Source organism: Mauremys reevesii, linkage group 4 (genome assembly GCF_016161935.1).
Source record: "Mauremys reevesii isolate NIE-2019 linkage group 4, ASM1616193v1, whole genome shotgun sequence".
Taxonomy (NCBI): Eukaryota; Metazoa; Chordata; order Testudines; family Geoemydidae; genus Mauremys; species Mauremys reevesii.
This window is the reverse complement of record NC_052626.1, coordinates 27,842,612-27,868,168: the sequence shown is the minus strand read 5'-3', so window position 1 is coordinate 27,868,168 and position 25,557 is coordinate 27,842,612. Positions and strand designations below refer to the sequence as shown.

At 42.6% G+C, this 25,557-nt stretch overlaps 1 protein-coding gene across 15 annotated transcripts in view; it reads right to left on the bottom strand.

Annotated features, from left to right (window-relative positions):
* Positions 1-20,645: 20,645 nt before the first annotated feature.
* The window catches only part of DICER1 (dicer 1, ribonuclease III), a 100,795-nt gene continuing 95,883 nt past the window's right edge, over positions 20,646-25,557 (bottom strand). For all 15 annotated transcript variants that reach the window (XM_039534752.1, XM_039534751.1, XM_039534758.1 and 12 more), the window contains one exon: positions 20,646-25,550. In XM_039534752.1, coding sequence (XP_039390686.1) covers positions 25,385-25,550 — 166 coding nt within the window. In that variant the 3' untranslated portion in view covers positions 20,646-25,384. The remainder of the gene's footprint in view (positions 25,551-25,557) is intronic.

Genomic DNA, 25,557 nt, shown 5'->3' with positions numbered 1-25,557 from the left:
TTAGCCCATGAAAGCTTATGCTCAAATAAATTTGTTAGTCTCTAAGGGTATGGCTACACTTATGGTTTGCAGTGCTGGTAGTTTGCAGCGCTGGTCATCCAGCTGTGCAGGGCCAGCGCTGGTGTGTGGCCACACTCACAGCTACGTGTGTGGCCACATTTGCAGCATTTGCAGCGCTGTTGGGAGTGATGCATTATGGGCAGCTATCCCAGCGTTCAAGTGGCCGCAACGTGCTTTTCAAAAGAGGGGGGTGGAGTGGGGTCTAGTGTGACAGGGAGCGGGGGGAGAGAGAGAGGGGATTTTTGGAGCCAACACTGTGTGTTTAGCTTCCTGCCTTGAAAAATCAGAACATGTTTCCGACCCCTTAGTCTTAACTCTTAATTGCAAACAGCCTGCAGCCAACATGACTCCCCGCTGTTTCATTCACTCCCTGCCTGCCTCTCATTTGATTGTTTACAGCTAGGTACAGATGATCACAGCAAACAGGAGCTCTGTTTGTTTTTTAGATAAGCAGCAGCGGCAATGGAGCTCCGCATGGAGCTCGTTCATAACAAAACAAAGAGAGGCTGCATAACAAAACAGAGAGAGTAATTTATAAAAGCATTCTGGGATACATCCTTATACCCTGGAGGCCAATCACAGCGCTGGTGTGTGGCCACACTTGATGACCAGCGCTGCAGCACCAGCACTGGAATCCTTATTCCCCATGCTGAGTGAGGTGTACGGCCAGCGCTGCAGCCAGGGAGTTGCAGCGCTGGAAGTGCCCTGCAGGTGTGGCCACTTTTACTAATTGCAGCGCTGGTGGAGGCTTTCCAGCGCTGCAACTCGCCAGTGTAGCCATACCCTAAGGTGTCACAAGTACTCCTTGTTCTTTTTGTCACAACACCGGTGACGAAGATACTCCTATGATGGTCACTTTCTCACTAGGTTTCACTTTTTGGACATAATATATGACAAACCCTGAAGATGTTTGTACAGCACCTAACACAATGGGGGGGCCCAGGCTCCTAGGCACAACTGCCACATAAATAAAATAAATAATAATAATAATGCATTGTTCTCCATTTACTAAGATTTATACCTCCGAGTTCCCAGGCTTCCTAAATATGAGCTATTAGAAGAGCTCTAAAACTTTATACATTCCTTGGATCCTGTTGTAACTATTGGGCCTACAAGGTAAGCTCAAGTGTAAAAAGCATGTGAATGTTCATAAGATGTTACGATAACCAGGAACAAGTAGGTCAAGTTGTTTACAACACAGAATGTTGTAACAAGTGCAAAAGAACCAGACAAAGAAGCTGGATTGGTCTAAACCAAAAAGGCTACATTGATATAATCCTAGGACTGGTGAAATTATGCTTGGTAAAAACAAAAGATGTGGAACCAGCTGTTAATAGACCAAAATTGGTGTGATGGCTATTAGGACTAACTGATGGACAGAATAAGGAAGGAGATGATCTGTGACACCCACTTGTCCTCTTTTGGGGCTCCTTAAAACAAGACCTTGAAAAAAGACATGAGCAGTTCTCTTCAGATCAGTTCAGTACAACTCTCCCTCTTTTTCCTGTCCCACCTTGCATCCCAGCTCATCCCTGGAACTGCCAGCCCTGCAACTCATCTTCACTGATCTAAAGGACTTTCTTCCTGACAGAAAGGCCAGCTGGCCTTCACCTTGTTCAAGGAACTTTGTTTTCATCTGTGAGTACCAAAAGCCATCACATTATCACAACATCCAATCCTCCACCAATCAATGGGGATATCTAACTGCCCGTACTGCAGAGGCAGATAAGATCCTGCATTGTTTTCCCTTCTCTTGTGGTGTTATTTTCTGCTCCCTCCTCACCTTTCTTTCTTTCTGTCCTATTGCCCACTCTCTTGGCTTTTCACAGGCCTGGTCTACACTGGGGGGGGGGGGGCGGGGGGATTGATCTAAGATACGCAACTTCAGCTACGTTCAGAACAGCGTAGGTGAAGTCAATGTGTCTTAGATCGAATTAAAATTACTTACTTCGCATCCTCGCGGCGCTGGATCGACAGACGCGGCTCCCCCGTCGACTTTGTTTCCGCCTCTCACACTGCTGGAGTTCAGCAGTCATTGGGAGAGCGATCGGGGATCGATTTATCACGTCTATACTATACGCGATAAATCGATCCCCGATAGATCAATCGCTACTCACCGATCCAGCAGGTAGTGTAGACGCACCCATAGACTCATGGCGTCAACTATGCTGAATTCATCCAAATCTGCCTTGTCTAAGAAGAAAAGATCCAATCAGATGATGTCCCTGATCAGATGATAAAACAGGATCCAAGCAGTAGGTGTCATGGTCTACCTACCAGCCAACAGCATCCACTCATAACTAACCAGCAGTGCAGCAGTCCAAAAACATCAACAAAAGTCCTATTTCACCCTCTTTTGACCCCATCTCCCCTCCACCTTGTGTCTGTCTGTCTGTTAAGCACAGAATAAGTGAATGCCCTCTACATGTCAAGACTGAGATTAAAGGTTTTCATCAAAGAAAGGTTGCTTTGAAAATAAGAGACACTGACATTTTTGCCTCCAAAAGGAGATAGGCTTTAAAGGTTCTAACATAGGTGCCAACTCCGTGGGTGCTCCTTCCTCCCAACACCTCCCGCCCTCCATGATCAGCTATTCAGCAATGTGCAGGAGGCACTGGGGGCGGGGGCGGGTAGGGTGACCAGACAGCAAGGTTGAAAAATGGGGACGGGGGTGGGGGGTAATAGGCGCCTATAGAAGAAAAAGCCCTGAATATCGGAACTGTCCCTATAAAATAGGGACATCTGGCCACCCTATGGGGGGGAGAGGGGGAGGAGCAGAGGCAGGGTGGGAGTAGAGCAGGGGTGGGAAAAGGCAGGGCGGGGCCTTGGGGGAAGGGGTGAGTGGGAGTGGGGCCTGGGGCAGAGCAGGAGTTGAGCACCCTGGGGGGGAAGTTAGAAAGTTGGCGCCTCTGGGTTCTAATTAAGTTTGTTTTTTATAATCACCCAACCACAGTTCCGATACAAATGTTTGTCTTGATTTCTTGTTCTTTCTTGTGTATTATCAATAAACTTTTAATTTGAATGAATGCTTTTGGGTGTTTGCCAAGTAACTCAGTAAAACCAAGGCCCCTGTTTAAAATAACCCTGAACCTACCTATGACTGTTTAATGTTGGACAGTGAGAGAGTTTATAAACACTTTTAACTCTTTAGGCCTCTGAGATCAATATCCATACAACACATGAAGAACTAGGGACAGCTATTATAGATTATACGGGGTGATGAAATGCAAAACTTGGAATTCTAGAGAAAGGTACCAGACCTTGCTTTGAGAGACTAGACGGGACATTTCTGGAAGCCTGTGTAGTAAGGCTGTAGCAGTGGTTAACACTGACAGCATGTCATTCTTATCTTCCTGAGAAGACCTGCCTTATTTTTGAACCCATCATGTCTCAAACCAGATCAGCAGACATGGAGGTTTCCTTTCTCAGATTCCATCTTTCTTACTTTGAGGAATGAGAAAAGTCTAAGGTGACAGATTTTCAAAATTTAAAAAAACCTGGGATACATTCGTGGCAACATTTTTAGGGTCATGAAATACTCCTAGAAAAGACAAAATTACCCATAGGGTGTGCTAATTCCACAACTGCCAGCTTCTTATCGTACAACAACACATACACATTTCTGGGTGCGGAGGATTTTTTCCAGTAACCCAGCCTTGATTGTGCAGTGAGAAAGGGTTGAAAAAGTACCTTCCAACTCAACACCTCCTGAGGACTCCCCGACACTAGGGGAATTCCTAGGGAGGTAAGCCCAGACTCCATCCCTTTTGTGCCACAAAAGCCGACAGACCAAGGCAGAGAATCTGGCATTATTTCTTCACCCCTCTACCTGGTACAGCATTTATTCTATTTCCAGAGGCCTAGTGATCCTAGTATTAAACTGATCATGAGCATATTTATGTCGTACCATGGCATTAACAGTGGCTACAATTTTCCTTTAAAACTTCTGAGCAGCTGAAAGGTGGATTTTAGAAAAAGAAAGAATTAGAAATTGTACAATATTCTATGAGACTGCAATTATTTTAAGTAGAATTTTGAGCCCCCTTAACTACTTTAAAACAACAGAGAAAGGATTTATTTACACTTTGATTTGCAGCTGAAGAGTGGAGTCCAGTAGGAATATTTGTCTTTGGATGTGCTAGAAAAATAACAAACTTATATTAATCCAGCGTTTAACATCACTGCCAACGTTTCGACTGTCTCTGTCTATTAACAGTACAGCAAAGCTTGTTTGAAAAAGGAATAAAAAGATGAAGCCACCATGAAGACAGGAGTCAGTTACTCATTTTAATGCTTTTTGCAGCCATGCTTAGAGTCAGGAGCTGTGGAAGTGGTTGCTTTGGTTTGTCATCGACTGGATGGACGTGCAGTTGATATATGAGCAGCTATGCCAAAGACTGAATTAATAAACGTTTGTACCTTTGGGAAGAAGAGCAAGGTGTAGATGTATGGTAAAGATGGACAGTAAGTCGTTTCTCATTCTTGTTTCCTAGACACACTGGTGCAATGAAGTCACCTACCGCGTTTTACATTTGACTAATTAGTCATTATAGTTCAACTCCATCACATGTTAACAGGTTTTCAACAGGAAAGCAGCTGACCTAAAAGCTGTTAAATGTTTTAATCTGTCTACATTTAAATTTTACATGGTGGGGAACCCTCATCATTAGGAAGGAAGAGGTGGGGAAAGAAGAATTAACCAATTACAACTTCAGAATTAGAAGATTAGAAGAGAGAGAAGGCAGAATTAACCAACATCAGCAACTTCGCAATTAAACTATATTATATGTAACATATATCTTAGGGATGCCCATTTCGGTTGGACATATTCCTGGAGGTTTCATCACATGACATAATCTTTAATTAAATATTAATCTTAATTTCTGGAGACTCCAGGACAATCCTGGAGGGTTGGCAACATTAATACACCTCAACCCCAATATAACACTGTCCTAGGGAACCAAAAAATCTTATCGCGTTATAGGTGAAACCGCGTTATATCGAACTAGCTTTGATCCGCCAGAGTGTGCAGCCCCACCCACCCGGAGCACTGCTTTGTCATGTTATATCCGAATTCATGTTATATCGGGTCACATTATATCGGGGTAGAGATGTATGTATGCTACTCACACAAATGACAGAATTTCTCAGATGGAGTTTCTCTATGAAACTACACCAAATCAGATTACAATGCCAGCAGGCTGAAACAATACTGGTATATTCACGGTGTCCAGCACATTACAGGGACTGATCAGCTATGCCTGGTACAGAGATGGCTGTAAAACAAATACCCAGGGCCAGATCCTCAGCTGGTGTAAATGAGCATAGCTCCATGGAGGTCAGTGGCAGTAAACTGATTGACACCAGCAGAAGATCTGACTGTGCCTTGTTCGAGAACTCTCAGAACTTTCCAAAACATTCAACTTTAACGTTAAAATCCTCCAGTTTGGGTCTCTGCACCAAAGTGAAGTGTTTTGTTTTTCTTTTCTTTTTTCTTTTTTCAGTTTGAGCGAAATCCCTTGAGCTGGGCTGAGCCTGGGCGAAACAAACAAACAAATAAATGCTACTTCATTTGAAATTGGAACCAATATTTTCCCTTTTTTAGCCAGGGTTACACAAAGCCAAGAATCCGATTTCTTTCCTTTTTCAATAACAGGCTCATTCAGCGTTTGCTTGTTTGATGTGTAATCAGAGATTGCAGGGCTGAGTGACAGGCCTATCCCAGCTCAATTACACAAGAGCTTATTCTGGGGTGTTGGGGAGACCTGCTCTGTGGCATGCAGGGACCAATGCCCCTGTGGATCCACTCCCCCTATAACCTCCATCATAGTTATTAAATAAATATCACAGTCATGCCCAAAGACCTCAGTCAGTGTTGGGGCCTTGTTGTGCTTGGTGCTGTAACACACACAGATGAAAAGACTGTCCCTGCCCTGGAGAACTTACAATACACAAAGCACAAGAACACAGGGCTCAAACATGAGCTGGCCTACGCACTGGTGTATTAAAAATTGTGTTAAAATTGCATGCTATCACTTTAAATTATAAGGGGTTTCCTAACCCTCCTTGCAGGCTCTGGGGTTCTGAGAGAAATCATATGATCTAGGTCCTCTTTGGACACTCTGCAAAGACAAACCAGCTTAGAGAAAAGTGGGTTGAACTGTGCCTTAGGGAGCAGCGTGCTTTGTCTGTCTCTGTTTTTAGTTCTTGCATATTGGGATTCTGGATTCTAAAAAAGAAAGTAGCGTTATGTTGCAACCTTACAGAATATTTTTACTGTACAGCAGTTTTGCGTTTTTTCTAACTTGTCTGTGTGCATACCGTGAACATAGCACCTGCCCAGGAAAGTAAGAGGACATAAGACACCTTTACTTCCACATTTGGGATCCCAACAAGGAGACTGGGGGAGAGAAGTTGGCAGCCTAATATTCACCATCCCATACACTTAAAAGGAGCTTGTATCCACCCAAACTTCCCTCAGTGTGCCAATCAACTCTCTAAACCACAATTCAACACCTGCACTGCCCCTTACTCAGGACAGATTGCAAGATGCCATATACCCTATTGTGGTTAGTGCATCTTATGCCAGCCATCTGCACCAGGAATGTTGAGTGATTTTTTTCCCTCAACTTGTTCTGGTTTTTAATGCTCTGTTCAGATTACCCAAGCGTCTCAATAGCTGCCTTTACGAAGTCTTCACTGTTTCCTAAGGGTCAGCTTGTGAGAGCCTTATTCACATTGAGGAGTATGAGCAAGGGGTTCACAACCTGACCCTGAAATTTCAAACTTTTATATCCTTTTGAAAGACAGGTTTGAGGCCACAGTTCAGCAAAACACTTAAGCATGTACTTAACTTTAAGCACATGCTTAAGTTCTGTTGTAGTTAATGGGTCATCACCATGCACTTAAGTGCTTTACTGAACAGGGATGGATTTAAGTGCATAAGTGTTTTGCTGAATCAGGGTCTATAAACACTCCAAATTTCTGTCATTTTGGTTATTAATTTCATTGTCAATCCCATATATTAATGAGCCCACTTTCTCTTTAATACCTGAAGCTTTGTACTGATGCCTAAAATAAGAATTTCAATAACAATTGAGCACCATGCAAATTTAATGTCTTGGTTGGTGGCTGCTTATTCTAATGAGTAGAGCATATGTCTGTATAATACCTAGCACAATGGAGTCATGACTGGGGCTCCTAGGTGCTAGCACAATATAAATAATAAACAAATGAGTCAGAGATTCTTGGGTCAAATCCTGGCTCCCCTGAAGTCAATGGGAATTTTGCCATATATGTCAGTGAGTCAGGATTTCACATTTGTATTCCTGGCTTTGCCACTGACTTGCTATGTGACTGTGGCAGGTCACTTACTTTTTCGGTGCCTCAGTTTCCCCATTGATTACAGGAATAATAATACTCAGCAAAGTGTTATGAACTTGAATTAATACTTGCTTGAAAAGTATTTTGAGATCCTCAGACAATAAAGCACTATAGGCACAAAGTATATTTTTTTCAAGGCTTTACTAGTTTGCTGAAGGGCTCTTTAATATTATAATTATGCTACTTTTTCTTTCCAAAACTGCTAAAAGGCTTGCTCCACAATGTTAAATGCATCTCTATAAAATGTAGCAATTTGAAAAATAAAACACTGAAGGCTGCTTTCGGTTTGCAGCATTACAAAAAATATCTAAAACTCAAGAACTCGATTCACTTTGGAGCGCTCCAAAACACAAAGGTTTTTGCACCTTTGCCAATGACTTACGCATTCAGATTTCATCTCAATATGTTTTTAAGAGACTGAGGCACAATTTAAACCCCCTGAAAATGACTGGAAAAGCTAACAGACCCTTAACAATGTTTGTCATAGGTACAAATAATACAGATATAAAAAAAACAGGATGGGAAATACTGTGAATATCAGGCAGGATACAAACTTTTGAACACATAAAACTTTCCTAATAGGGCTCGTGTAGACGTCTCTCTCTTGGACTTTAAAAAAAGTTAAAATTATTTTTCATGGTGTCACATCTAATCCAAATGATCTATCTGTAGCCTTTTTAATCTTTATTTTATTCCGAGTAATTGACTGTTATTTTCAACTTTTATTAAGTCTAGTAGTTCTTCCTGGCCATTTGAATCTTTACACTAAGATATATATATTTAATTTTTCAGGAGCGTTACATGCTCTGAAAAGTGTTTTTTGTAGGGAAGCAAAAAAAAAAAGTTTTGAAGGTTTTTTCCTCCACAAAAAGTTTGCATTTGTCAAATATAATTTATGCCCACACATAATTCATTCCTTAAAATAAATACTGAATCCCAAGAGAAAAGCCTTGTGCAGGATTTGTAAAGAAAAAAAGTGCCAAATTAATGGAAGTGGTGGTTAACTTCAGCTACAGTCCTATTAGTATTCTCTGTGAGTGGTGTAACAGACTGGTTTTTTACTGGCCTCTATTGTGTCTGTTGAACTGTTGCTCTGTCTTTAGTAAAATCTCTAGCAACAGCAATCTTCTATTAAAACCACCTGCAAGCCTTTGTCAGCTGAGCTCCATTCTGTCAAATAACTTAGCTTCTTAAGCCAATACAAGTCATTAAGAAGAAGGTGAATTAGAGATTTAGACATTGCCGATAGTAACTATCTATGATCAATTGATATCTTCCTCTGATAAAGTGGAGTTCCACAGGCAGCCCCCTCCCTTGCATCATCCATATAGGCCTCAACCACTGGATCTAATTATGACTGAAGAATACCAGGCCCAAGTCAGTGCTGAAAGGGCATCAGTAGGCCTATCCATTAATAACTCTCTAGTGCGCTGTACATTGTAATTGTCAGACTGCAATTTACAGTAATCCTCCAATGCAAAAACTTAAATAGCTGCAGCTGATTTGAAATTCATACAACCAGTTGAAAGAGAGAAAAACAAGATGCATGGGTTAAAAGGCCAAATTGTGCAAGTGTGTGCGCTGAGTGACAGACATTTTAGTACTAGCCTGGGACCATATTTTAAAAGGTCACTGAAAACTTTTGGCTTGGGCCCTCTGACAAACAATGAACTTTCCATATATTTATTTGCCATCTCTTTGTTTTTACAGCAAGCAGAATAAATGAGTTAAATGACGTTGTGCGGGTCTGCACATTGTCAGCACAGGTTATAAGTCATTATTAAACTCCATCAAATCAGCCCAAACCCGGTCTCGGCAATGAGACTAAAAGTTATTTGCATTCCTTCTGTCATAAAAAATCATATCCCCTTACCCAGGACTTTCGTTTCTTTATTAAATGCAGCCACATGAGTATTTCAGGTCTGGCAATGTGAGCTCAGGAAAACCTACTCTGTATAACTCAGTGTAACAGCTTAGAACCGATTCCACTAAAATGTCCCAGTTGAGTGTATCTGGGCAGTCAATCAAGACACACATATTACTTTTAAATAAGATTAGCCTTTATATTTTGCTGCTTAAGTTAAAACTTTTCATGTCATTCTCTCATTTTATGTAAACTCCAGCATAATTCTGTTTCGGAGAATACTTCAAACAAATTAAAAACCTCAAGCTGAATGTGTCTAACAAAACTTGCCTAATGGCCAAGCAAGATGTTTAGTGACACTAAAGCACATTTAAATAAGATGAATTTTCCCTGCAATGCCCTGGCTTTGTAATTACTGCTGCTGAACAGCATACGCCTTTGGCTACAATGGCAAAAGCAGCGGCTTGTGTTCCGAAACTTATTTGACAAATAACTTACAAGTGACCTGCAACATCTGTTTAAAAAATTGTCCTTTGGTATCTGCCTCAAGTCAAGTTCAGCATTAATTATAAAATGCAAACATATCATCTGGGGGCCAAGGGCACGTTTTACACATACACAGGCTAGCGCGGGGCGGTCGTGGAACCGAACTGCAAACAAGTTTCTCTTGTATGTCAAATGGAAACAAAATGTTTAAATAAACCTCCATATGAGCTACCAGGTTGTAACGCTGTACTTTGATGCTGTCTGGGCCTAACTAAGGGCCCTGATCCTGGGAGATATAGGGGTCCTCAGTCCCCACTGACTCTAGTGGCAGAGGAATGCTTCCTTGACACTTTGAGCCCTAAGCTCTGACAAGGGAAGTTGGGCGATTTTTGTAGAACTGCTAAGCGCTCCCTGGGGCCATTGAATTCAGCTAGAGTGCTCAGCACCTCTGAAGAATTAGGCTATTAGTCTTATTTTGTTGGAAAGTGCCATGGACAGCTATGGTGTGGTGTGCAGAACAACACACACACCCTCACGAGGAGAGTAAACAACGGGCCATGAACCCAAAAGAATTGTCGTAATCGTACATTAATAAAACTAACAAGCGCTGAATTTACCCTTCACAGAATCCTAGACTCATTTGGGCTGGAAGAGCCCTTCTTGAATAAATAATAAAAATAGTTTATAAACAGTGTATTGCTACCTCATTCAGTCTGATTCCAGCTCATGAGGAAACGTGACTAGTAATGTAAAATCAGACAGAATACTTACCTCTTCTTCAGAGATGGTGGGAATTTTTTTTATGTTTTAGAGAGTTTTGTGGTGGAACAAAAACAAAAAATTATGATCCTAGGTTCTGGATTAAACCAATTTGGTATCTTATTTTAAATATACACAGAGAAGGCAAATTCTCTGAAATGCAGTTAATATCTGCAGTACAGAAATGTCTACATGATTTTTATTATTAATAATATTGCCATTACACAAACTTTCACAGAACTATTTGATCACTGTAATCTAAATACAGTCCTTCTAGTCTAGTCTATAGAAGCGTATTAAAATACAGTTAGAAAATACTAATCTCCTGAGTTCTGCTTCTTTAAAATGTAAGGCTTTAAGGAATAAATCTGAAATCCACTTCTGCAGACCCCTTCACCCTACACTGCTGTTTCATTTACCTTGTTATATATGAACTTGACCAGCAAACAATTCAGCCATTGACTAAGATTTCAAAAGCTAATTATAGCATATAGGAGTCCAATATGAAATATTACTAAGCGATCATATAATTCACATTTTGTGTGAAAAATCAAGGTACACTGCATAGCAAATGCCTACAGTAATTCACTGGATTTACACCCACTGTACTGTATTAAACATACAGTATCAACATTTATCAACCATTGCATTGATTCCTGTTTCATCAGTATCTTGTACAATAGCACCGTCTACCCCAAAGCACTTTAAAAATCATACACCCGGGGATGAGTTCATTCACCATTCACAATTGCCTGTGGAGTGGAATGTGCTTTAACAGTACCTCACCCACCTTGTTGTTCTAGTATCCCAGGACCAACACCGCTACAACCACACTGCATTAACAGAGCTTAGTCACAGTACACGACAGGTACACACGCTGGCAGGTTATATGGATGGTTTAGGATGGGAAATGAAGAACATTATGTCCAAGTATCAATAGCATAACAAGACGTAAGTAGGCACATGGCAGGCCGGGGAGGCGTGTCGCCACGTTAGCTGAAACATACGCTAATTCAGTGCCTGGAAAGCCACCATCAGCAAGGTTTCTATAAAGCCCCAACCACTCACCAAAGCTGCGCTCCCGTGGTGTAAACCCTGAGGGAAGGTGGCAGTGCAAACACACATGCCTCACAGCAAGGATAAATCCTGTCTGGAGGACAGCAGTCCCTGCGAGGAGTTGGGGTGCTGACTACAGATCCGATCCTGTAGGTAGTTATCCTTAGCTCTCTAGCTCTCAGACAAACCAACAGAGCCTGCAATGCTTACTGTCACCACACAGGGTCTCCCAAAATCCTAAACTGTACTGCTAATTACACTCCCGGGGAATCCAACCTAACGAATGTAGGGCTAGTGTAGTGGCAGAGACATACTGAGCAGAAATCTGGGGAATGGATAGCTGACTCCACAGTTAAATTGTCCAAAATAATCAATGACAGTTTGGTAAGAATTTATGATTTATGATCAGGCCACTGATCCAATTAGAAGTTGGCCATCAAAGGCTGCTGTTCCATACGCTGTTGAAAAGCTTTCAAATTTTCGATTTTGATTTCAGTCACTGTTGCATCCATCCAGCTTCTCCATACTTACATTTATAGAACCCAAAATAACCTCCACTGGCTCCAAGTCAACACTGAATCCTTAAGTCTGGCCTCTCTTCTAGGGTTGCCAACTTTCTACTTGCACAAAACCGAACACCTTTGCCCCACCAATCCTCTGAGGCCCTACCCAGGCCCCACCCCCTTCTCTGAGGCCACACACCCCTCTCACTCCATCCCCCCTCCTCTGTCACTCGCTCTCCCCACTCTCATTTCCTCATTTTCACCGGGCTGGCTCAGGGGGCTGGGACATGGACTCCGAGGTGGGGCCAGAAATGAGGAGTTCAGAATGTGGGAGGGCACTCCAGGCTGAAGCAGGGGGGTGGGATGTAAGAGGGACTGAGGACTCCAGCTGGGGGTGCAGGTTCTGATGTGGGGCCAGGGATGAGAGATTTGGGGTGTGGGAGGGGGCTCTGGGCTGGGGCAGGGGGTTGGGGTGCAGGCTCTGGCTGGGGATATGGCTTCTGATGTGGGGCCGGGGATGAGGGATTTGAAGTGCACAAAGGGGCTCCGGACTGGGACCAAGGGGTTTGGAGAGTGGGGGAGGGATCACGGCTGGGGCAGGGAGTTGGGGCACTGGGGTGAGTTCAGGGGTGCAGGCTCCGGACGGCGCTTACCTCAATCAGCTCCCAGAAGCAGAGGCATGTGCAGTGCCACCAACTGGACAATCAATGGCCTGGTCAGCAGTGCTGACCAGAGCCACCAGGATCCCTTTTCGACCACATGTTTCAGTCGAAAACTGGGCACCCGGGCACCCTACTCTCTTCGGAGCTGCTCAGAACCTCTCTGCTTTCTGGGAGAAGTCAAGTTCTTCTTTAAGTTACGGTATCTGATTTAGCTCAGTACAGGGCGGCTCTAGCAATTTCGCTGCCCCAAGCACGGCGGCACTCCGCGGGGGGCGCTCTGGCGGTCACCGGTCCCGCGGCTCCGGTGGACCTCCTGCAGACATGCCTGCGGAGGGTCCGCTGGTCCCATGGCTCCGGTGGAGCATCCACAGGCACGCCTGCGGGAGGTCCACTGGAGCCACCTGCCGCCCTCCTGCCGACCGGCGGAGCGCCCCCCGTGGCATGCCGCCCCAAGCATGCACTTGGCGTGCTGGGGCCTGGAGTCGGCCCTGGCTCAGTAGGAGGATTGACCACCCAATAGGGAGCTAAAGGTTGTGCCACTCTGTCCAAAGAGTTAAATCTCAAATAGATTTAGATCAGCCTATCTTACCTCAAGCAGGCAGCTGAAATGACAAGCAGCAGTTGCTTCTCTTTTTTGAGCCAAATAATTTTGCTGTGCTGCATGTCGGACAGATTGCTGCAGAGCATGATTTAGGATCCTGTTCATGTGGTAAAGGTGCTGAATCCATGTGCCATTAAACATTAACACTCACAATGAGTATAGTCATCATCTGGGGATTTTAAACTGATTGATGGCAAAAGACCACTAATATAGTCAGCTGCTGCTGTAAGGTCTGAGGCCTTTTTCTTTAGTAAGCAGCAGCAGCCATAAGCTAAGAAGCAGAGTCACATCCTCACAATCCATCTAAATTACATCAAAACAATGTAATATGAGGCTGTTAAGAAGGCACTCCTGGCCTAATAGATAAACAGATCTTAAGATGATGAAAGAAAATTTTGTTTGATGGCATCATTTATTAACAGTTGTGATTGTGAAATCTATACTTATTGTTTTGCCCTTAATGGTCCCTACTTCTCTATTGTTTATCTGTATGGATTCTCTCTGATTCCTTGGTTGTTTCTGTATGTTACGTAACTAATTTTGCAAGATTTAAATCAACTAAGGTGGTGGGGTCTGATTGGCTAAAGAATTGTTTCAGAATGGGCTAGGATTGGTGAAAAATGCTGTTTTTTCCGACTTTAGTTTACAATGATTGGTTAAGGTCTAGCTAAGCAGGACTCAAGTTTAACTACATAAACTGGGGTCCAAAGGGAAGTTCTTTGGACGTTAACTCCAGGATACAGCCCAAAATCAGAGCTGCCAGCCCTCAGCATCCTGCCAACCATATTGTACAGAAGCTGGAGGATCTCCATACAACCTGATCCTGACTTGCCACCAGGAAAAGTTTGTCTGCCTTTTTGGAAGTGGTGAGTATTGTATGCTTAGCGTGTACATTCTGTTCTGGAAACTGTTAATAAATAGAAGTTACGGATATTACTGTGTAAGGCTCTTTCACTGGCAAAAGGCCCTGCAAACCCACAGAAGAGTAAACCCTGAGTCTTAGGAACTGGGTAAGAGTAGGTACTTAAATTAACCAGGTTATGCCCTGGGAAAGGGTGGGGTGCCTAAATTAATTGGGTTATGCCTTGACCCCCATGGAGGAGTAAAGGTGGGGTAAAGGTGGGGTGCGCTAGAGTATGCAGCAGGTAACAGCTGCCTCTCAGACAAGATCCTCACCCCCTCTTACTGTCTCTTCTGCAGTTGGCACCTGTCTGATAAGACCCAATTCTTTCTATGGATTCCAAAACCAAGAGAGAGGTCAGGACCCAGCAGCAGAAGGAAGATGGTCACACCAGGAATGCAGGCAGGGGGCAGGGACAGTCAGAACTCACTTCAAGCAAGAGTCCTAGCATGGTGTAAGGAACATCCTTGAATCCTATCCTGGCTTCATTACACAGAATAAATATGGGGTGCAGTTGAATACCATGAACTTCTAACCCCTAAAGCAGCTGAGCTGTCACCTCATTTACACCTTTAACCACTAGGATTTTTCTGAAAACTTTCCCACCATTGCAGCCCACTGGTGAGAGCACTGCTGGAGATGGGCAGCCAGAGTTTTGAATATTGTACATATCAGATCTCCTCAAGCCACTGTCCACATGGGAGTGAGCTCAATTTCACCACAAAGTCATTGTGGATGGAGACAATGATCAGGCCAACGTGTGAGTGGTAAGATTTGTTTCATAAAAGATTCTAGACATCATAGGACTACACCAAAGCTTCTGGGAATTTTGATATTTACAAAGCGATGGGAGCAGCAAAGACCATCATGTTACTATACTGATAGCTCACTACTACATCTGGCCACGTTATGCAGCCCTGCATCTCAGCTTGCCCTGTCTGCTTAAAACCTGACTCAGCAAAAGTGAAATTTGATCTTTGTTCCAAAACCTTCTCTACTTCCCCCATTGTCACTCTTGGCAACACCTTTGCCCTTTTCTGGGTATCAGGTTTATGATTTGGGACTCACCTGTGACTCCTCCGTTTCGCCCCTCCAGGCTGTCTCCAAAGCTCAGCATCTTCCTCGGTGAGATCTCTAAAACCTGACCCTTTGTTTCTGTGCATACAGCTAAAACTTTTATCCAGCACCCTCTCCACCCTTCTCCATCCATCATCTTCTGTCTTGATTATTGCAATCTCTACCTTTCTGGTCTCCCTGACAGAAATCTCTCCCGTTCCAATCCATACAAAAGGCAACATATATTTGATCCTTCACCCCTACCCCCCGTGCATGCTGCTCATCACCTTAGATTGTAAACACTTCTGGGTAGGGGCTCTATTTAAACAGCACCTGGCACAACAGGACCCAGTCCTGATCAGGTCCTCTGGGAACCACCACAATAGAAATATTAAACAACAATAATTTATTCTAGCTGCCCTGTTGAAGTGACATACGCTTAGTTGGGAGAAAGTGTATGTATCTGATAGTTGCACTAAGTAACTCTGCACCTTAACTAAGTTAACACACTGACCCTAGTCCAGAATGGGCCTCTGACACATGTCACTGTGCTGCTATTTTCCATTAACATGGTAGCCTATATCTAACGCCCATGTACAATGAGGTACATCATCACAATGCACATGCATAAAGACTGTGGGCTTGATTCAACCCCTCAGGTTTACCTTTTCCTTTGCCTGAAGGAGTCAGCTGTGCACCACTGGGGATTCACACCAAGGAGAGCCAGCAACAGCCCAGCCCCTCTGCCTGATGGGTTCCACCACGGGAGAGAAGTGTTGAAACCTTGCTGAGGCTCACCTCACCCCTGGGGCTGACTTCAGGGCACTTGGTGGAGACAGGATTGCGGATGATTTTTGCCACTGTCTTTGCTCCAGGCAAACCTTCTGTTGACAAATGTGCTAGATTGATCCCAGTGTACAGCTGTCAGTACACTAACACACAATCTCTTTTGCCTGGAGCACATGCAAATGTGTGACACTAACAGGAGGGTGATGAGTCATAGAATCGTAAGACTGGAAAGGACCTTGAGAGGTCATCTAGTCCAGTCCCCTGCACTCATGTCAGGACTATGTATTATCTAGATCAGGGGTGGGCAAACTTTTTGGCCCGAGGGCACATCGGGGTTGTGCAACTGGATGGGGGGCTGGGTAGGGAAGGCTGTGCCTCCCCAAACAGCCTGGTCCCTGTCCCCTATCTGCCCCCTCCCACTTCCCGCCCCCTGACTGCCCCCCTCAGAACCTCCAACCCATCCTGCTCCTTGTCCCCTGACCGCCCCCTCCCAGGACCCCCGCCCCTTATCCAACCTCCCTGTCCCGACTGTCCCAACCCCTATCCACACCTCCACCCCCTGACAGTCCCTCCCCCGGGACTCCCACGGTCCCACCCCCTATCCAAACACCCTCTGCTCCTCGCCCCCTGACCACCCCCTCCCAGGACCCCCTGCCCCTAACTGCCCCCGGGATCTCACCCCTTATCCAACCCCGCTGCTCCCTGTCCCCTGACTGCCCTCCCGACCCTTATCCGCATCCCCGCTCCTGACACACCCCGGGACTCCCACTCCTCCCTGTTCCCCATTCCCTTACCCCTCCCACCAGAACCTCTGCCCCCATCCAACCACCCCTCCTCCCTGACTGCCCCCTCAAGACCCCCCGCTGCCTTACCCAACCCCCCCCCCACTCCCCCCCCTCTTACCAGCAGGAGCTCAGAGCCGCGACACCTGACCAGAGCCAGCTGCATTCCCCACACTGCCCAGCGGGAGTGGCGGGGCAGAGTACGGCCTGGCTGCGGGGTAGGGGGTACAGTGGGGGAGGGGCTGGGGACTAGGTTCCCCAGCCGGGAGCTCAGGGGGTGGGTAGGACGGTCCCGTGGGCCATGTAGTTTGCCCACGTCTGATCTAGACCATCCTTGACATAAGAACGGCTGTACCGGGTCAGACCAAAGGTCCATCCAGCCCAGTATCTGTCTACCGACAGTGGCCAATGCCAGGTGCCCCAGAGGGAGTGAACCTAACAGGCAATGATCAAGTGATCTCTCTCCTGCCATCCATCTCCATCCTCTGACAAACAGAGGCTAGGGACACCATTCCTTACCCATCCTGGCTAATAGCCATTTATGGACTTAACCACCATGAATTTATCCAGTTCTCTTTTAAACGCTGTTATAGTCCTAGCCTTCACAACCTCCTCAGGTAAGGAGTTCCACAAGTTGACTGTGCGCTGCGTGAAGAACTTCCTTTTATTTGTTTTAAACCTGCTGCCTATTCATTTCATTTGGTGACCCCTAGTTCTTGTATTATGGGAATAAGTAAATAACTTTTCCTTATCCACTTTCTCCACATCACTCATGATTTTATATACCTCTATCATGTCCCCCCTTAGTCTTCTCTTTTCCAAGCTGAAGAGTCCTAGCCTCTTCCCTCATTTGGGACCCTCTCCAAACCCCTAATCATTTTAGTTGCCCTTTTCTGAACCTTTTCTAGTGCCAGTATATCTTTTCTGAGATGAGACCACATCTGTATGCAGTATTCAAGATGTGGGCGTACCATGGATTTATATAAGGGCAATAATATATTCTCAGTCTTATTCTCTATTCCCTTTTTAATGATTCCACAACCTCCTTAAGCAATTTTTCAGTGCTTAACCACCCTGACAGAAAGTTTTTCCTAATGTCCATTCTAAACCTCCCTTGCTGCAATTTAAGCCCATTGCTTCTTGTCCTATCCTCAGCAGTTAAGAACAACATTTTTTTCCCCTCATCCTTGTAACAACCTTTTATGTAGTTGAAATGTTGAGTGTTGCTGGCTGGAACATTATTCTGTACTATTCAAATCATCCTGAAAATAATAGGAATTAGGGCTGTCAATTAATTGCAGTTAACTCACGCAATTAACTCAAAAAATTCAATCAGGATTAATTGCAGTTTTAATCACACTGAATACCAATTGAAATGTATTACATATTTTTGGATTTTTTCCTACATTTTCAAATATATTGATTTCAGTTACAACACAGAATAATACAAGTACGGTGGCGCAATCTCTTTATTATGAAAGTTGAACTTACAAACAGAATAATGTACAAAAAATAACTGCATTCAAAAACAAAACAATGTAAAACTTTAGAGCAGGGGCCTCAAACACATGCGGCCCGTGGAATTATTAGCTATGGCCTGCCAAGCTCCTGCGCATCCCCACCGAGTTATTCCCTGCGGCCACCAAGCTCCCCTCCCCCACCCCTACCCCCCAGCGCACCGCGTCCTGCTCCTCTGCCTACCTCCAGGCGCTTCCTGCCACCAAACAGATGTTTGGCAGTGCTTAGCGCTTTCCAGGAGGAGGCGGCAAAGAGGCAGGGATTTGGGGAAGGGGTTGGAATTGGGGGGGGCCTCATAGAAGGGGTGGAGTGGGGGCATGGCCAGGGGTAGCAGGGGTGTGTGTGTGTCAGTGATGCGACCCTCGGGCCAATGCAATAGTTCTCATGTGGTCCTTGTGGTCATTTGAGTTTGAGATCCCTGCTTTAGAGCCTACAAGTCCACTTAGTCCTACTTCTTGTTCAGCCAATCACTCAGACAAACAAGTTTGTTTACATTTGCAGGAGATAACACTGCCCTCTTCTTGTGTACAATGTCACCTGAAAGTATGAAGGTCATTTTCTTTAAGGGAATGCACACAAGCCACTTTGATCATTTTACTTAAGTGTTAAGAAATGTGGCAGTCTGAGTGGTGATCTTGCATCTTCTCCATATAACTCAGTACTTCAGACTCCATTAAATGGAATCAATGAAATTATTACCCAATTAGCCATGAGCCGGTTTCAGGAGGTCTGCCAAGAAGGGCCCGTGTTAGAGACTCACTGGGGCCCAGGGCAGAAAACCAAAGCCCCATTGCATGGGGCTGAAGCTCGGGGACTTGAGCCCTGCCACCTAGGGCTGAAGCCAAAGCCTGAGAAACATAGCTTTATGGTGGCCCCAAGCAACTGCCCTGCTTGCTAGCCCCTAATGCTGGTCTTGGCTTTTATATGCAGAAAACCAGTTGTCATGGCACAGGTGGGCCATAGAGTTTTTATATCATATTAGGGTTGGCCTCAGCAAGAAAAAAGTTTGAGAACACTTGTTCCAGGCTGTCCCTCCATGCCCTCCCCCCAAAAAATCAAAATGGCCCGGGACACAGTTATTTACTTAATTATGCTGGTTATTGTCCGGATGGCTAACTTTATACCCATCGGGGCGGCTCTAGCCATTTCACCGCCCCAAGCACGGCGGCACGCTGGGGGGGGGGTGCTCTGCCGGTCGCCTGTCCTGCAGCTCCGGTGGACCTCCTGCCGTGCCTGCAGAGGGTCCACTGGTCCCGCGGCTCCGGTGAACCTCCCACAGACGTGCCTGCGGATGCTCCAGCGAAGCCGCGGGACCAGCGGACCCTCCGCAGGCACGTCAGCGGGAGGTCCGCCGGAGCCGCCTGCCACCCTCCCGGCGACCGGCAGAGCACCCCCCGTGGCTTGCCGCCCCAAGCACGCGCTTGGCATGCTGGGGCCTGGAACCGCCCCGATACCCATTAACCAAATACCAGACTGGAGAAGGAAAAGAAAAAACAGAAGCACCACACTGGCATTTTAGTAGGAGTTTCTTTATGCTTTTTAGAGAGGAGGAGGAGGAGGGCTGGAAATTGCCCGTTGCTGACACCAAGAGGCAGATCAAACTGGGGAGTTTTCTAGAAGGGAGAGCAAATCCTTGATTGGTGACTGACAGGTCTCTCTTGCCTCCTTAAACTTTGCAGCATGGGACTAGTGCACAAGCTGGACTAGTCTATTTTCAGTATCCCAGATGAGTGAGATGCCAAATGAAAAACACCATAAATGGAAAAAAAAGTTTTACCGTCAATGTATTTTTATTTGCATAGTTTAACAAGTTTCTTTCTTAAAAATATTGGCCCAAATTGTGCAATTCCACCTTTGCAGACAGACTCGGGTGCATACACGTCCCACTGACTTCAAGGGGATGTTGTGCAGGTGTAAGGGCACACCCACACAGATCCGGTTGTGGCTGCAGGGCCATTATTTCTCACCTGAGTTAAGAGGTATGTATGAGGGGTTTAAAAAAATTCTAAAGAAACCTTGAGAATTTTTTTCTGACTGGCCATCAGTGGAATGGGATGAGTGGAACTGTACACAAACATTATTGCCTAGTCTAATTTAAATATATTTTACATTTAAAGACTGTTACTTAGATTCAAACTGAAAAGTAAAAATTGTGAGTAATAAAAGATTAATATTTCTTGAAAGGCTCTAACAGTTTAATTAAACTAAAGAAAGACAACACAAAGTGAACAGACCATAACTTTATTGGAGATATACTCAGCTACAATTGTTACAAAAAACTATTAAAGGTAATTGTGATCCATAAGGTGCAGGCTGCACATTTCTGCAGCATGATTACAGTATGAATGAATTACATTTTATGTCCCTTAAAGATAGCTGCAGCATGTGATGGTAAATATTTTATTGTTCATCAAATTTTATTTGTTATTCATTCTACTTGATTTTAACCATCTTTTATGTCAAACTATATACAATAAAAACACCTGCAATTCCCAGTTCTTGTTCACAAATATTTGTTGTTTTTCTACATAACTTGCTGCTGCAGTGCATTTTGAGTGCATCTACAAAGCAATTTAAATAGTCTGTGGTTGCTATCCAAATTAAAAGGGGGAAGAGATCTAAAGGATTTATTGGGTAAAGTGTATATATGTTTAGTTACTTTTGAAATAAGTTAATTTTAACTGCTAGTGGAGTATACAACAATGACCTCTACTCATATTTGCCAACATAATTCTAATGGAGCTACAGCTGATATTTAGATTACATTTCAGGGTCATAAATTGTAGTTTTATGTTTTTTAACTTAATGGGTAAAATAAAGATAAAATTTTCAAGACGTTAAAATGGATTTAAGTGGTTGAAAAATACAAATGTGTCAATAATCAAGTACCACAGGTAAAAATCCTTCTCATTGGACTCACAATAGATCCACTGATTTTCAGAGACTGTTCATGTGGGGGAAAAAAAAAGTGAATGGGATGTGGCCAAATATAGACAAGTGTAACATCACAGCAAATTACATAGGAATGTGTTGTCTTCAGCTTCATAAGTGCTGCTAAGATTGTGACCCAAAGCCTCTTGTATTTTCTATATAGATAGGTGTGTCTACAGTATGTATGTCATACACATAAGCACACATTTCCCAGATGACTATTTTTAAACACCGGGAAAGAAACCCAAACTCAGACACAAACAATTAATGGCATATCCTCTGCTGATGTAAACTGAAATGACTAAATCTCAATGGTGCCACACCAATTTACACCAACTAAGGATCTGTCCCTGTGTCTATTAGGCTTTGCATTATACTCTGAACTGGTACTCAGACTGGCTTGAATTCTTGTTAAATTCTGTACTCTGTGGTCACAGCATAGCTTCATGTAATGAGACTGAAAAATAGTAGGCCTTTTGATACAAATGTTAGCAGCATCAAGCTGAATAAACATTTCAGAAGTCACTACAGATCCTTCAATATCCAGAAAAAGGGGAGATTTAGTTAAAGTTGACCAAATTGCTATGGGCTGTCTTCTTGTAAAAACTACACTATGCGCACAACATGTTGATTTGTTCAGAGATAACTACAGGAGTGTCAGAGGTCATTCTAATTTTAATTACTTCACATAACAGTAAAAATGATGTAATAAAAAACAATATCTTTAAAATACAATCAAGATTTTCATAACGTCTTTGTTGTATTTTCATACCCAGTAAAAATGCCACAGACATTACAAATGACCTATATAAGTTGTGCAAGTAAATGACACATTGCAGGCATTATAATTATCTTTTTCAAATTCAGTAAATCAAAACAGCAGCAAGGCCAAACCACATTTTTCCTCTCTGTTAAGCATATTTTTTCCTTGAAATGAGGTAAAGCATGGTACCAAGTGCAATGCTTATTTGTGCTACATGAATAGAACAGCGCCAAAAAAAAAAGCCATAAAATAAAAACACAGCATAGTTATGAGGACTGTTTAAAGTACAGTATAATAGAACTAAGATGATAAAAAACAAGGTTCATGCCAATTAACCCCCACACTATTTATGAGGCATCTGTGTGGTTGCTTTTGAAGATGGGTTGCAACAGTCCACTTACACTTGTGCTTACAGCATTGCCAAGTGATTTCTATCCCAACCTTCAAATGATCAGATTTAGGTCTTTAATAGCATACACTATCCAATATCATAATCATATCAACTGAAGAGTGAAACACATCATTGTACAGCATGGAAACTAGGATGATTTTTCTATCCCAAAGGATTTGAAATATTTCAATGAGGTCACACTGGAAAAGAGTTACGGCATTTAAAAAACATCAGCAGCAGAAACTATAGTCAGCCACTATACATTTCTTATTACCAATTCATAGGAAACAGGTAACAAGGGGATCATTGACCACTGCTGAAATACAGAGCATAACACCAAATTCAGTTTGTTTGTGTTCTTTACATCAAACACTTGGTAGCAAAAGTTTGATTTTTCCATGTCATTTTTTACTGCTAACAGATTTACCTCAAAACCATGAGAATCCACCACCTTCAGACGTCCAAGAAAGAAACCTATTTCTTAGTGTTTGCAGAGGACCCCACTATTTTTATTTTATATTATTCACTGTAATATAATTAACTTTTATTCTTTTTAAGCCTTAGGGATGCTATGACTTATTTTAAAAATTGACCCTTGGGCCAGGAGCCATGGAATTTTCACATTAGTGATAATCCACTTTCCGTTGGTGTGCTGTAAAATCCTGACTCCTGGCTGAAAGAAATGGTTATCAATAAATTTTTAATTGTGTGGTGGTTCATACCAATTTACTCATACAAAGATTTTGTTTTTTGTTGGGTTGTTTTTTTGCATAAAACATGTTTAATTTAAATATATTTCAAGACTTGTGGGTTTTAAACTTCCCATGATACTTTTTTGCTCTCATAATGATTAAAGAACCAAAACAGTAATGTTATTTTGTTTTTAAAACATTGCACTTGTATGATTATACTATTGATACCAGGAATTTGTTTTGAGATTTCTGTAAGAATTATTATAATTTTAAGATTAAAAAAACTTTAGATAGAAAATCTAATTACAAAATTCTGTATTTCAGAGAAGCTTAATGTCCATCCCTTGCACGAAGGCTTTTTGTTTTCTTTTTCTATTTTCTAGAAAGCTAGAGCTGACAGGGTTTGGTTTTTTGTTGTTGTTTATTTAGTGAGAGTGTATGGAAGGGAGTGGGGTTTTCAAAGCAGGAAATACAGTATTAATTCGTAATTTAAACACATAAAACAGCACCAAGTTCAGACCAATGTGCTGGAAAACATTAAAACACCTTGCTCAGCTTTCTCAAACTTCAAGCATAATTAACAGGGCAAAATTGCAGCAAATCTCTGCTGATATTGGTGGGAGCACAAGACTGACCCACAGCTTTTTAAAAAAGGTAAATTAAGAGGTATTATAGTTACAGTGCAAAAAATTAAAATTTCAAGCATAATATATAAACATAGCACCAAAACAAAAACAAAACAAAAAACAATGCATGCAAAAAAGAAAAGAACAGAACAGAACTGAGGTATTTAAGTGAAGAGTGCCTACAAAAATCTAATTAAAGAAACATGTATGATTTAGGCAAAGCCTAAAAATGTATGATTTTTTTCAAATAGACTGAAAAAACAATGAGCTAGTTTCTCTAAATTAAGGACCTAAATCACAGATTTATCAAAAGTACGGCAGTTCATCTCAAACATCAGCTTTCATGGCATTTAACAGCACAGCTTTGGTAAGTGAAATATGCATGCAACTCTGTGAAAAGCACAGTAAGAAATTTATGTGGAAATATTTCCAAGTGTAAAGGTGCTCCATTTGTTAAATAAGTAACCAATTGATTATAAAATCTGCAGCATATTTTAGGTGTGATATGTCTCAGGTTATTTTGTTAGAGCAACAGCCTGCACTGTGCAGTTATTCATTACAATTTGTTTCCAAGTCTTGGAACTATCTAGTTTGCAGGTTTGTGTAAAACTGGAATTTTAGCCAAAGACCATTTTTTGTTTGTGGTATAAAAAAAAAAAATTCTGTAGACTAACCACCTCCTCTGAATTGTTAAAAATAACCTCATTACATATATATGAATACAATTTCTATTATAATCCTGTAATAAGTTAAGTCACAGCTATACTAATGTGTTGTACTGTAAATATAGAGCTGTATCATCATAAAATGCATAATAAAAATGAAGGGAATGTAAAACAAGTTTGCTCCAAAAAGATTAGAAATTAAAGATTGTTAATGAGGGTTTATTTACGTTTAAGGCAAGAACCTTTTTATGCAAGACTATGTGGCATCAGGAAGTTGAAATTTATTTCTGCCAGTATGCCAGCCATTTCAACTAAAAACCTGTCCCTAACAAATAAGTGCAATAATGACTGAGAATGTCATCTTGATGCAAAGATGACATGGGGGGGAGGGGGTGAAGGGACGACAATACTGGCACACTTATTCTCTTATACCAAATCATTCTGTACAGTTTATAAACTGCTTTATGACTGGCACTAGTGCACAGATTGAGGAATTTCAAGATTACTATGTATAAATCAAGCATCTGCATTAGGCATAAGATCCCCGGCCTTCTAACACTAAGCAAAGCTGTACTGACAATAAAAATAAACCAAAAAAACCTGACAACAATTCTTTTGAACACTAACTAAATGTCATCATTAAAGCACTCTTGTGATTAAACAAAGCAGAAGTGAGGAAAGAAGACAAGATTGTGTTTGCGCAAAACCCTATAACTACAATTAGTTCCAAAATTTTATACATGTTAAATGTTTTGTTAGCTATTCTGTTATCAAACAAACATTAAATTCTGTCTTCAATTTGTTCCTCTCAACATCAACTTTAAAAAAAATTACTTTATTTTGTGGGATTTTTAATTTTTTAATTTTTTTTTAAATTTTTTGTTTTAAGAGGCGTCTCAGCTGTTTGGGACCTGAGGTTGGTTTGCTTTGAGGCTTCGTAGTGCTCTTCTTGCAGCTGCAGATTTGGCAATCCTATAGCTTCTGCCAACACCTTTAAACTTTCCTTTCCCTACAACTTCCACTGTTACTCTGACCTTTCCATCGTAAGTTCTTTCTGCAGGACTGCAAA